We start from the raw sequence: 12,831 nt of genomic DNA, 5'->3' as shown, positions 1-12,831 counted from the left end.
AAAAAAAAAAGTAGATCTAGTACTTAACAAAATGAAACAAAAGAGAGAATCACTGTACTGAAACCAAAAGCAGACTTACTACTTTTTGTAGTGTGGGTTGGGACAAAGTTTAAATATTCAGTTCAAACATTCATGACTTGCAGGACAAAGATCACCCTGACAAACAGAGCATGCAAAGGCAGTAAAGGTGTTAATGTGCAGCCAGAGAGACCAGGAGGGACAAATCCCATTCTGGAATTCAGAAGCTGGTTAAGTCAGCCACAACTTGACAGGGAATATTTGCATGGCTGCTTTCTGGTATCAATCTCCATGACGTGTCGTCTGATCATCGTGAATATGCTGCTGCTACAAGATAAATTAAGATATGTCTCACACTGACCTAGTTTAAATTGAAACCAGTGGCTGGAAGATTAAAAGCTCCACATTTCATTAATCTACTTCCAAGTTATCTCAACATTTCGCTTCCATTCATAAGTCACTCTCCTTCACATTGTATTCTCTCTCTGTCACAATTGTTGCTTTTTAAAGGATATTACAAGGCTGTATCTGTCCTCTCTAGCACATGGAGAACTTGTGCAGTTAAAAAAATAAGGAAAAGGTTGAAAGGACCTAAAAAAAAAATCTGAATTTTCTGGTAATGTTTACCCAGCCTCCCACAAGAGCATCTCCGCAGATTCCTTCCATCAGAGTTTTACAGTGCTTCACTCTTCTTATTAATTTTTTTTCCAAATACACAGCTTCAGTCTCTTTTGCTAGCAGTTAATCTAATTTCTTCCTATTCTTACCTCAGGCACAGAAGATGATTGCACGATCTATAACAAGCTTTAGCATGTTTCTAGGTCTGAGTCTCTTAGTAGTCCCATCAACACATCCAAAATGATACTGCCTCCAAAGCAACCACATTCAGCTCTTTGCTGTGACTCTGCCACATGATGCCACCTCACCAGTTTTTCTCTGTGATTTGCTGCCCAGCCAATTATTCCCTGTTTGTACTCAGGTAACTGAACATAATTTTGTACATCCCGCACAATTTCTGCTATTTTTCAAGATCATTAAAATAAAAGTGCTTTCTAAGCACCTCTCCAGCTCCGAATGTTCCATTTTTCCCCTAAGTGTGTCATCAGTTCTTACGATAGCGAGGCAGTAGCAAAGCAGATGAAATGCAAGGGCGTGCAGTGATAGGACAAGGGACAATGGATTTAAACTTAGAGGCGAGATTTAGATTAGATCTAAGGAAGAAATTCTTCACTCTGAGGGTGGTGAAAGGTTGCCCAGAGAAGCTGTGGATGTCCCATCCCTGGAAGTGTTCAAGGTCAGGTCCGATGAGGTTTTGAGCAACCTGATCTAGGGGAAGGTGTCTCTGCTCATGGCAGGGAGCTTGGAACCAGATGGTCTTTTAAGGTCTCTTCCAACACTAACCATTGTAAAAAACGTTCCTGGAAACTCAAGGCGAAGTTTGTGTTTGTTCATTATTAACTTGCTTGATGCACTCCACTCAATTGTGCTGAGCTATCCAAACAAGAGTAGAGAACAGCGTCCTTGTACTTCTTTATTAGGGAATGCCTGCCGGCAGCAACGTTACAAATTACAACTTCGGCAAGCAGACCGGCTTGCCAAATGGCATTCTGAAATGCTTAGAAACAGCCACCTGAGGACCTCCTCCACTTCAACACGAACTTGCACATTCCTCCTCTACTCAGTCAATAGCTTTTACCTTGAATTTGGGGAACTCTGCAGAAAGAAAACCTCAAACTCTTAGCAGTGCAAACCTACTTCTGTAGCCCTGTACTTGGTATTCTTAACTATGGAAGAATTTGGAAATGTTATGGTGAAAACATATAGGGAAAGCTCAAAAAAACCACAATTTAAAGACTATCAGGATGGACAATAAAGATGAGGGGGTATCAAAAGCAGGCTGTCTGCAAAGCAAGGCTTTTACACTAGCCTATTTTTTGGATTGCTAAAGCCAGGCCCCTTCATCAAAAGAGGTATGCTTCAGGAGGCATCCCTGGGAATATGAGAAACTGCACCTATTTGCAGAACCTCTGACGTTAATTCAGGGTTTGTAGAAGAAGCAGCAGTTTACAGAATAGTTGGTAATACTCGGTAGGATTCTTAGAGGGGGAGAGAACTATTTCAGTCCTTTCAGAGGACTTTCCCTATTCCCATGTACCAATTAATACATGCTTTGATCAATTACTGTAGACATTTTTACACTATGTAAAACTGAAAGAAGCCATCTTGAATTACTGACAACAACTTCCAGCCTGGCCATGCTGCTTTTGTAATTAAAATCATACTAATCAAGATTTGTCACAGATCACACTGCCTGCCTGCAAATGAACACTGAAGTGTCAGCAAAGAACAGCCTTTAACAAGAGGCTTTTCTTACCTCTCCTGTATCCAGGCCTCCTTTGTTTCTCTGCTAACACTACTCACTTCAAAACATTTTATATGTTTGCAAATTGGCTTAATGCCTAATGATTAGGCAAATTATTTTCTTCTTCCTATATAATTAGCTTTTCCTTGATCATGTTTCAGCATGCAAATCCAACACAAGTTATTCCAGATATTGTCAAACGGATAACAGGGGCATCAGTTTCTTTTCCTGATTACTCCAATCAGTCACTGCTCCAAGGTTCACTGAACTCTCTTACCCCATTTTTTAGTACTTCAGAGACACACGCAAGCAAAGTGGAAAAACATTGGGACAATTCTACTTTCCAAAAGGAGACAGTTAAGAGAGGGGAGGTGGAGGCGAGAAAAAAAAAAGGGGTTATTTACACCACTTCCACTTTTCCACATATTTGGGCAGCTGCAACACTTTCAACACCATTTCTTCAAAGGTTCTCCCAACAGGCTAGGAAACTGCTGCTTTGGAGCTTAATACATTTGCTTGATGACAATGTTTTGTGGAAGGTGCACTACGCATTGTCTTTAAAGTCTAAATGCCAGTGATAAGTAGAAAGCTCAATCACGTTTTGAGGAAGAAGAAAATTCACCCTTTCCTGCATTCTTTGATGTTTTATGAAGCCCTAGAGCCATAATGCTGGTTTAGACGGCTGTGGTCTAACTCAGTACAGCCATTCCGTCTCATCTTGTTTGGCTACAGTGATGTATTCTAGCTAAATGTCACAAAATATTATAAACTTTTTGACCAGTTTCTATAAAGAAGTGGTCTTTGAAGGCTGAGGGAAGGTGCTAACAAGACCTTGGATGCAAGTCATTCCATGCAAATAATTCTGCCAAAATGCCATAGTTACTACAACAACAACAAACTACACTTCTCACTAATACCTATCCTCCAAGTCAATAAAGATAATTTACTACTCTGTGCTTGAGGATGGTTCTCTCAAACCTGCTGCAGAGCATATCCCTCTTCATGGCACTCTACTCCATGACTCTGTCCAGTGCAGAGCTTCTGCAAGTGCAGTCTGTCACTTGCAGAACTGGAGAGAACAGCCCTCTAATTTAACATTTGCAACTTTTGTCGTGCAAAATTCACAAACCACCTTAACCCATGCAAAAGTGACAATTGCAGCGGCTTCACCACAAATCTTGTGAATAGTTGTGTGTTGGCGGTGAAGTAAGAAACTAGAAAGCTTAGACTTCACCCTACAAAGCGCTGAGAACTCTGGCCACAGGACAAGAAAGTACTAATTAAGAATCTTGTTTTAAGGTGAGGGTAGAGACAGAAGTCATTGTCATTTCTCCCATTCTAAAAGAAAAGCTCATGTTGAAGTGCTTGGCATGACAGGAACAGCAGGACTCACTACCATTCACAGACTAAGAGGGAGCTCAGTACATCTCAAAAACTTACTCATATTCAGAAAAGCATCACCATTTGTAACCTCACCTGTAGTCAATGCTTCCTTCATCTTGATAGCACAGAAAGGCTGTAGTTGTTCCCCTTGATTCTGCACAGGTCCCAGCTCAAATGAGTTGAAGGATATCCGTAAGAAGGGGGCCATTGCTCACAACGACACAAAACCTGAGTGGAAAGAAGTAAATAAAAATCATGGATTAACAGACCTGGTCTGAGACTTGTAAGAAAGTGATACACATTTCTCAGCAGCCATCATAGCTGATAGAACCCATCCTCTAAAGTTCGCAAGTCTTGAACATGGCTTCAAGACCCTGAGCCTGAAGCAAAACTGACACATACTGAAACAAAGAACGTAACGTGTACAATCAAAAACTGAATTTAAGGCACCCTTTTAACTATACTCTGTTAAAAGTAAGTAGCAGTTATGCCTTTGACTCAGACCTTGCTCAATTTTTAAACAGAGACCCTATACATTAACACACAAGTATACAAGCCTTCTTATCAAATATATAGTTCACAAACTAACAGACAGATTGAGGTTTTTTTTAACATTTTTTTCCTCACACCTGGAATGAAGGGTGAGTTGGGGGAAAAAAAAGGAGGAATAAGAGTGTTGCCTGTTCCACATGTTCCTTTCCCAGTATTTCTCACTATGTATGGAGGGAGAACTAGAAGCAAAATTAATCATCTAAACGATTATCTAATGTTACTTTGTTGCTCTTTAGGTACACATTATTTTCTCTTTTAATTGCTATGGAGCCTCAAAAATTCCCAGACAGAATTTTAGGCACCTTAATAGGCAATCAAATGATATAAGGAACATCTTCAGTTAATTTTATTTTTAAAGATTATCTGAGGAACCACTGAACCTACATACAATTTCTGGACACTGCAGCAAAAACCACTACCAGAGGTACAGTAAGAGTAACAAACATACCCTTAGGCATGATCAAGTAATGGCACTGCATATGAGCACCTGGTCAGCATTAACAACCTGAAGAATTAGTCCATACTCATGAGTTCACACTTACTTCCACACTTAGATAAATGCACAGTTACAGAAATTTCTGAAACCTAGAGATTTCACTGGATAACTGTGCGTTTTATTTTCCATACTTAATGTGGAAAACGATGTACATTCCAAATACCACCACCAAACTGAAACAAGTATAATATTACAGGATTTCTATTCAAGCATTGCTTTCAGGTGGCAGTATACTAATCCTGGAAAGCACCACAGAGTGATTCAACTTGTGAGTCTCCACACCTGCACATACCAGGCAAAGGGAAGAGGGAGAGGCAGAAAATACTCCAGCACTACTGCATTACCCGGCTTCAACTGTCAGGAATTGCAAGAATACGAAACATCTGTAATTTCTAAGTCAGCAAACTGGTGTTTCACTCCAGTCTCCCCTCATTCTTAAGAGCTCCTGAACTTAGAGCAGATTTCAGTTTACGATTCACAGCACCTTCAGCAATGGAGTTAGCCCCATAGCTTGTATGTCAATACTGTTTTGTGAAGCAAAAATTACTTATTCAAAGGGTAAGAGAAAACAGTCATTTGACAGCAAGGGAATGCTAGTACAATCAGAAAATGAGGGATGCAGAGAAGGAAGGATCAGGAGAAAAGACTTAACAAGGTAACAGCAAAAGAGGAAAAAAAATAAAGAGTTGAAACTAGGGCTCAGCTGGCCTTTTGACTCTGCATTGTAAACCAGCTCCGTCACCCAGCACTAGGAAGTCACCCAGCACATTTCAAGCAATCCTGCATATGCTTGCATTTTTTTAATGTAAACATATTGACCTGAGAAACAATTAACATTCTGTTTATATCTCTTAAGGACAAGAACAGTCATTTAGATAAAAGACTGTGAAATCAGAGTCTTTGCAGCAAGACAGCATACAGCTCCTGACACCATTATTTACACACCGCGCAATCTCCCTATGTGGAGACCATTCTCAATACATGGAAGAATTTTATGACTCCCTAACATTCATTGAGCTAGTTTTTATTAACTGTTTTCCTACTTTTCTGTAGAGCAAGACAAAGTTAGAAAGCAGGTTTAGGATTACTTGGCACCATTGGTATCCCACTGAAGAACTGAAAGCCACCACTATAATTCATATTCATGCAGAAATTCATCCAGACTGGCAATAAAATAACAACTCTTCCCCACTAATGCAGCTTGGAGCATGTTTGAGGAGACTGGAGATTGAGATGACCTCACAAAGAAAGAAAAACAGACAGCTTTTGTAAAAAACAATAAATATCACCCAATACCTCACTTTCACAAATGCAATGTAAACGCAATGCTCATCAAGAGTTTTAATGAGGAACATATTTAGCTGCTCAGGAGACCTCGTGCTATGTTTGGAACAAGTGATGAGCTATGCGACTTGCCAACACCAGATCACATAAAGTTACTACTCAATATAGATGTAAAAGAAACCAGATTTCATCATTCACCTCTGGGGAAACAGCTTTAAGACCCAATTAGGCCATAGGTAGAAACAAGCCGGGTAGGTCAGCATGTAGCTCCCACTAGAAATTTTATTTGACAGAATCACAGGATTGCAGGGTAATTCTGGCTGGAAGGGACAGCCCAGCTAGAAGTCACACTTTCCAGTAAGTCTGGGACTACACTAACAAAAGATTGGAAAGAACTGACAAAGCTAAACTAATAATTGCACTGATTTCTCTCAGAACCATCTCACTCAAGCCAATATTAGTCCTGAAACAGAATAGAAGGCTTTGACACTTACTTTAACTTCAAATTAACAGTACAATAAATAGATACAGTGCATATAATTTTGAATAATCTCACAATCTTCCTCATTTCTGATGGCCAAATCATTTGAAGGCCATATTTTCACCTCCTCTTCTTAGTTTTGAATATGGTTACTTGTTTTAGTTTCATTGTACTTGGCTTCAGAGCAATCTCAAACGCTCACTCAGAAATGCTACACACAATCAATTCAGCACTTTGGAGGAAACACCAATATCCCAGAATTTCTGATGATGCTCAAGTGCGCTCAGTCCAAAGTCACTGTGAAAACCAGAGGATGCCTTTTTGCTTTTCCATTTAACAACTTAAAAAAAAAAAACAAAACAAAATTAAAACAAACCCAAAAAACCACTCAACAGCTTACTTTCACATAAACTACCTGTTTCTGCCAAGTTTCTCCACCCTTATACATTATGCTTTTTTCACAAAAGTAGCTATTTTAAGTGGCTTCATGCAAAATCTCACTATACATGATAGACTGAACTGTTACGCACAGAGGTTAAGTGAGAAAGGAGGGTTTGGATTTGCTCCTCAAATACATTTTCCCATACTTGTCTATGCAAAAATAGTGCAGTGACAAGTATCAGCTGTACTGCTGTAAACAAAAACATACCCGACTAAAACTGTTTTTGGCAGTGAAACTCAGTGAAAGATTCATTTTAATTCAACAAAGTTTCCCAAAATCCCAGCTGAATACACTCATCCAAAGTTTTGTCACATTTGAAAAGCAAAAACATCAAAAGCAACACATATGTTTTGTATTTTAGAGAAAAGTCCCTCCCTAGTCTCCACGACTATTTCACGCGTGACAGAACAAGCACTGACTCTAAAAGCTGTATCTGTGAAGGACTGAAACTGCTATAAAACACCAGCTACAAATTGAGCAAGATTTTACAATCTACTCATACAATCTGTAGAGCTGCTATGAAGTATTAAAGCCAAACTCTTTCACCTAAAGGGTGTGATTTTATCCAAACCAAATGGTGTAAAAAAAAAAGAGACGCGAACTCCAAAAATACTGCAAGTCTACATGACGGGTTCAGTATCTCAAACAATTTCAAAGTCATGTGCAATCTTAAAAAAAGCTAGAGGAAAAATCTTCTGGTAACATTATGCTATTTGAAGTACATGGTGACAGCCACACTGGTTCAGCATACAGCATCGGATGCTGTCTAGCACAGAACTGGTTTCATCAAGGATCCCTGACCTGCCCCATTGCGAGCTAAAACCATGTTGTACGCTCTCTGGGACGGACTCTACACAATCCACAGTAATTTCCATGAAGCTTTAAAATTGAGAGCTTTTGGCTATTTAATATGGAAAGAAAATCAACCGTGTTACTGTCAACTACAACAGGTACAGAGCGGGAGGGGAAAAAATTTGAAACATGTTCACATCATCAATGTCAGCATCTGCTGGATGAACAAATAATCAGTTTTCATGGGGATGTGTTCGTAACATGCAGTTTTAAAGAAATCTTCAAAATAAATCAAAATAATATTCCGAGGAGAATTTTCACAAAATTTGCTAGAACAAAATTCACGTTAGATTAAAAATCTTCTCCACCGAGACACAAGGGACAAAGGGTAAATTCTGCAGTTTCTCTCCTTCCAGCATTGCACAGCAGCAATCAGAGACTCACGCTGCAACTGAAGGTGTTACTGGTCAGGGTTCCTTTGCTGCTGTAACTCTGCCTTGTTATGAACAGTGAGGGCAAGCCACTTCGAACACAATGCAGAAACAAAGACACGGTTGTGATTTCGACACAAAGCGGGAAGTAACATCAAAGCAGTGGATCATCTGGAGGAAATGCTAACACTGGCCAACAACTGAGCGTTGAAGAGACAAAAAAACTAACGGACCCAAGCAGAACACAAACTGTTCCATCACTGATATGGGACTATATATCCAAGAGAACTACAAATGAGAAAACTCCCCTGCTGATTTGAGCCTCTGATTTCCTCGTAGTACTCTGTAAACCATTTTGCAAATGGACGTAAAGCTGCACACACAGGACATGGCTTTTCATTGCCGTCTCACAGAAATGCTCTGGATGGCATAAAATGACAGCTTTCTGCTTAGCTCCTTGCTTCCAAGGCCACACAAATGCTCTGGGGAACACCAACAGTGGTAGCCTGCACCACACACAGCTGACCACCAGTTGGTGGTGTTCTCTGAAAAGAGGCAGCAGTAACTTTTTTCTTTTTTAAGATGCAAAAATGTAGATTATTTCCAGCTTGCAGCTATCTTTTTTTTTTTCCCCACAAGGGTTTCATGTCCTCCATTCTGGCAACAGACAAGGCATTCAAGAAAGATAGTAACAAACTATTACTCAACTTATTGCCTCCACAGTACTTTCAAAAACACAAACAAGGACCTCTCTTCCTCTTTGTGTATGGCCTACAAAGGTGACTATGCTACTTTCATAGCGATAATACAAGAAAGCCTGCAAGTAGAGATGCTGGAAGTGTGATTAGTATCCTTCACCTGTGCAAGCCGTTCATGCTCACATTGTGTTTTTATTGTTCCCATGTGTGCTGCTTTATGCTTACGCTACAGAAAAACTCACAGGAAGGAGACAGGTTGGCTATGGTTCTTGGAGAACTCCCTTCACAGGTATCCTTTCAGCTGATGATCAAAATAATCCCATCTGCAAGACAGAAGAACCAATATCTATGCTGTAGGACATTTCAATGAACCCAAGTAATGATGATGCTAACCACGGTCTACGTTGCACACCTACAATTAGTCTACAGAGACTTTCAGCAGGTTCTGTTGCAAGCCCTGGCCTCTCTTTGATGCACTGTGGGAAGAAGTCAGACTAAAAGTCAAGTCAGTTTAAAAGACACTTATCATATTTGCTGTTACCAACCTTGTCAAGAAGATACACTGCAGTATTCTTTATAACCTGGACTTCTGTAGGCACTACTGACTACTGCACTACTGCTACCCAGCTAAAGCCAGAAAAACATACTGGTAACCAACACCAAATCACTATACATCACGATCCTGAGTGCTCACAGCTGCCAGAGATGACAAAAAGCATTATCTGCAGGTGCTGCTTTGAAAGCTTAAAATCCACGGAGGGTTTGAAAAGCCTTCTCCAAAAAACAGGGCTAAACTCACACATTGCATGTAAGTCCCTGCAGCAAAAGGAGAATTCTCCAAAGGTACTGCCCCTGCATCAGCATCGCTCTTGCTTTTATTTAGGTTTAGCCATTTGTCATTCAGGTTTAGCCATTAAGGTGTAACTACCTCCTATGAAAGGTGTAATTTACTCCAGTTATTAATTTGATTCATCTGTCTATGGAATCCAAGATAGTAATTAGAAATATGAAGCTTCTCAGCAACTACTTTGATAAACTGTCTTGTGGAGAAGATTTTACAAACAAAACAAAAACAAACATTAAAATTAGAACTGCGGGACAATACACTCGTGAAAGCAAAATACATATATTAGGCAATATTTAACAAAACACAGTTATGTTCAGGAAGTCAAGCATGGAAAGAGCATCTTTAAAACAGGCCAACAGCCTAATCACTTACACTTTCTGCAGCAATACTGCTAAAACAGTGTATCTTCATAAAAAGTTTCTAAATAATTATACAACAGGACTATGAAAAGTGAGAAAAGAAGACATGAAATTTAACACCACAATTCATTTTACTTGCACTTAAATTTATTGCCAAATTTTTTTTTTCTGGTTCATAATTTCAAAATGACAATTCTAAACACTAAGCTCTAGCATAAATGATATAAGTTTGGGGCTTTGCTTTGTTGTGGGTTTTCTTTTTTTTTGTGTGTGTTTTTTTAAATAGTACATGTAGAGTGGTTCACAGAGTCCTATGAACCTGGCTCGGAAAAAATGCAGTTACTATTTCCTTCTTTCTCCCCCAGTATTTTCTTTCAGATACTTCTGCTTTTGTTGGGTTAGGACAAGGCTAGAAAAGAAACAATGACATAATAAAAATCTGTCACTGTTTGTGTTGCAATAGTCTGGAGAAAATTCATCTAGATAAGCCATGTAGCAAGAGGTGTTCCTGGTTTCATCCCACTTGGCCAGAAGCACAGATAATTCCGAGTTTCCATGCCCTTTTTGCATGTTCAGCAGTCCCAAAAGTGCCTGAATTCATAGCTGCCGTATAAATTGTTGATGTTTCCCCAACACTCTCAAGGCCAAAAAAATTACTGATGCTTTCCCTATCATTATTATGAGAAACTTTTCAAAATATGAGCATCAGAAATCTTTTTCTGAACAAGCCAACTCTCAAATCTTGGCAGTGCGAACTCCTGAGAAGCTTGAGGGGAATGCAGATAGCAGGCAAGGAAAGCTAAAGCAGACTTGATTTCACGGGATTTTTGGAAGACATGCAGCTCAATTTATTACAGCATATGATAACAACAGCTGACTGTTCTTAAAGTCGTTTCGGTGAGTCGAGTAAGATAGATCTGGTTTTTACACTAAAAGATCAGCAAGTTGAGGAAATTTTGGACTCTGAAATAGACAGCAGGACAGGCTGTTACGCAGCATATGCTGCAAAATATATAAAAAAAGCATTTTACACTGAATATCCTTTTTTGGAAAGGGAAAAAGAACATTTGGAGCAACAAAGCTGGCTTTTTTGATATTCCACAACTACTACTTGGGCGAGGGGAGGAAGTAGTCAGCTACTTTTTCTTTAGAAGTGTACAAGAAATAGCCATTTAAATACTTTTTTTTTTTTTTAAACTCCCGACTTCTCCTTCCTCTTTGAACGCACAAGACTAAACCGTAGATGAAAGCACTGTAGAATTGCTGGTTTTCACCATTACCAAAATCAAGTTTGAAACAAAAGTGCAAACGAATCTTCTTCATTAACTTCAAACCCAAACATCAGACACTAAAAACATGTAAGAGAAGAAACACTGCCTGAAGCCCAAAGACTTTGTTCCTTATTTCTGACAGTGCAAGCTGATATCATTTGATAAGTAGCAACTGCAACAACACAGAAGGATTAATACGATGGGGCTGGCGAGCCAGATTCTTAGGAAGCTCTAGGTGAGTGAACAATTCATTAATACCAAATCACATTATGCAATGGGACTACGTCCAAAATATTAGATAGGAGGCAAACCATGTTTTTTTCTCTCTTCATGCATAATTTAAGACTAATTAGGAAGTTGGTTTTTTGTTTGTTTTTTTTTTGTGTTTTGGTTTGGTTTTTTGTTTGGGTTTTTTTTTGACATGGGGAGTAAGTAGGGTTTGTTTTTCTTGCAATTAAATAACACAATCCCCTCCGTGTGAGAGGAAAAAACTTATTAGGTGAAAGGGATGAAGCTACACTTCTTCCCTACAGTAATACACCCTGGAGCTATACACTGGTTCCAGCACTATGTCACTGAACAAAAGTACTGTATGCCTTCTGCAAATATGAGGCCCTGACTAGCTCTCGGTTCCCGGTTCCTCAACAATGTTCCAAGGAATTTGTCAGTATTTAGTCAGCATGACTAAATTTGCAAAACTGTACATCATGGTTATGTGAATACGAGTTCTCCAAAGGAAGCACGCCATTCTGCAAGAGGGTTCACAGACATTTTTGTAACAACCAGTACACTAGGGAAGCTGAGCTCTTCCTACAGCTTTCAAAAGTACCAAGCCAAAGGGAAATAGCCAAAGAAAAATCAGTATTTTGTACAGTATCTGTTGAGGTATCACCATAACCAAGTGGGCAGGGATCCACATTCAGGCACACTCCACTAGCATCCTTTAATGGAGGAGTTACAAGCCAAGCCCATCCTTCAGCACCATCCTCCCTCTTCTGAGTATTTTTATCTTGGATTCAGTATAACATTCGAGATTTTCTTTCTGATATATAATTACACACACAAAGCTTCTTATCCTCCGCGCGATTATAAAAGTTTCCTGGAAATTAAGATATATTTCCCAGAGAGAATAACACAAAACGCCAACAACGTGTTTTCAAACCAAACAGAAAATGACAACACTTCAGCTAAACTTTTACGACCCAATATACATTGCCTTTCTCTTCGAAACACTGGAGTTGGGTTTTTTTCTTACTTTCCACTGAAGAGAAAAAGCTCTTTCCCCTTAACGCCAAAACAGCCAAATACCGTAAAGACACTATGTCAGTTATAGTTTAAGAAAAAAAAGGAAATCAGGAATTTGTCGTATTTCAAACGTACTGTGTTAATGTCTCTATATGAACAATGAAGAAGAA

At 39.2% G+C, this 12,831-nt stretch overlaps 1 protein-coding gene across 1 annotated transcript in view; it reads right to left on the bottom strand.

The window, feature by feature from the left end:
- PRKCD (protein kinase C delta) overlaps positions 1 to 3,971 on the bottom strand; it is a 29,666-nt gene extending 25,695 nt beyond the window's left edge. Inside the window, 1 exon segment of the mRNA XM_086619007.1 lies at positions 3,857 to 3,971. Coding sequence (XP_086475133.1) covers positions 3,857 to 3,971 — 115 coding nt within the window.
- Positions 3,972 to 12,831: the final 8,860 nt, after the last annotated feature.

This window comes from Tauraco erythrolophus, chromosome 12, assembly GCF_009769465.1.
Source record: "Tauraco erythrolophus isolate bTauEry1 chromosome 12, bTauEry1.pri, whole genome shotgun sequence".
Lineage (NCBI taxonomy): Eukaryota > Metazoa > Chordata > Aves > Musophagiformes > Musophagidae > Tauraco > Tauraco erythrolophus.
This window is presented reverse-complemented; position numbering and strand designations above follow the sequence as displayed.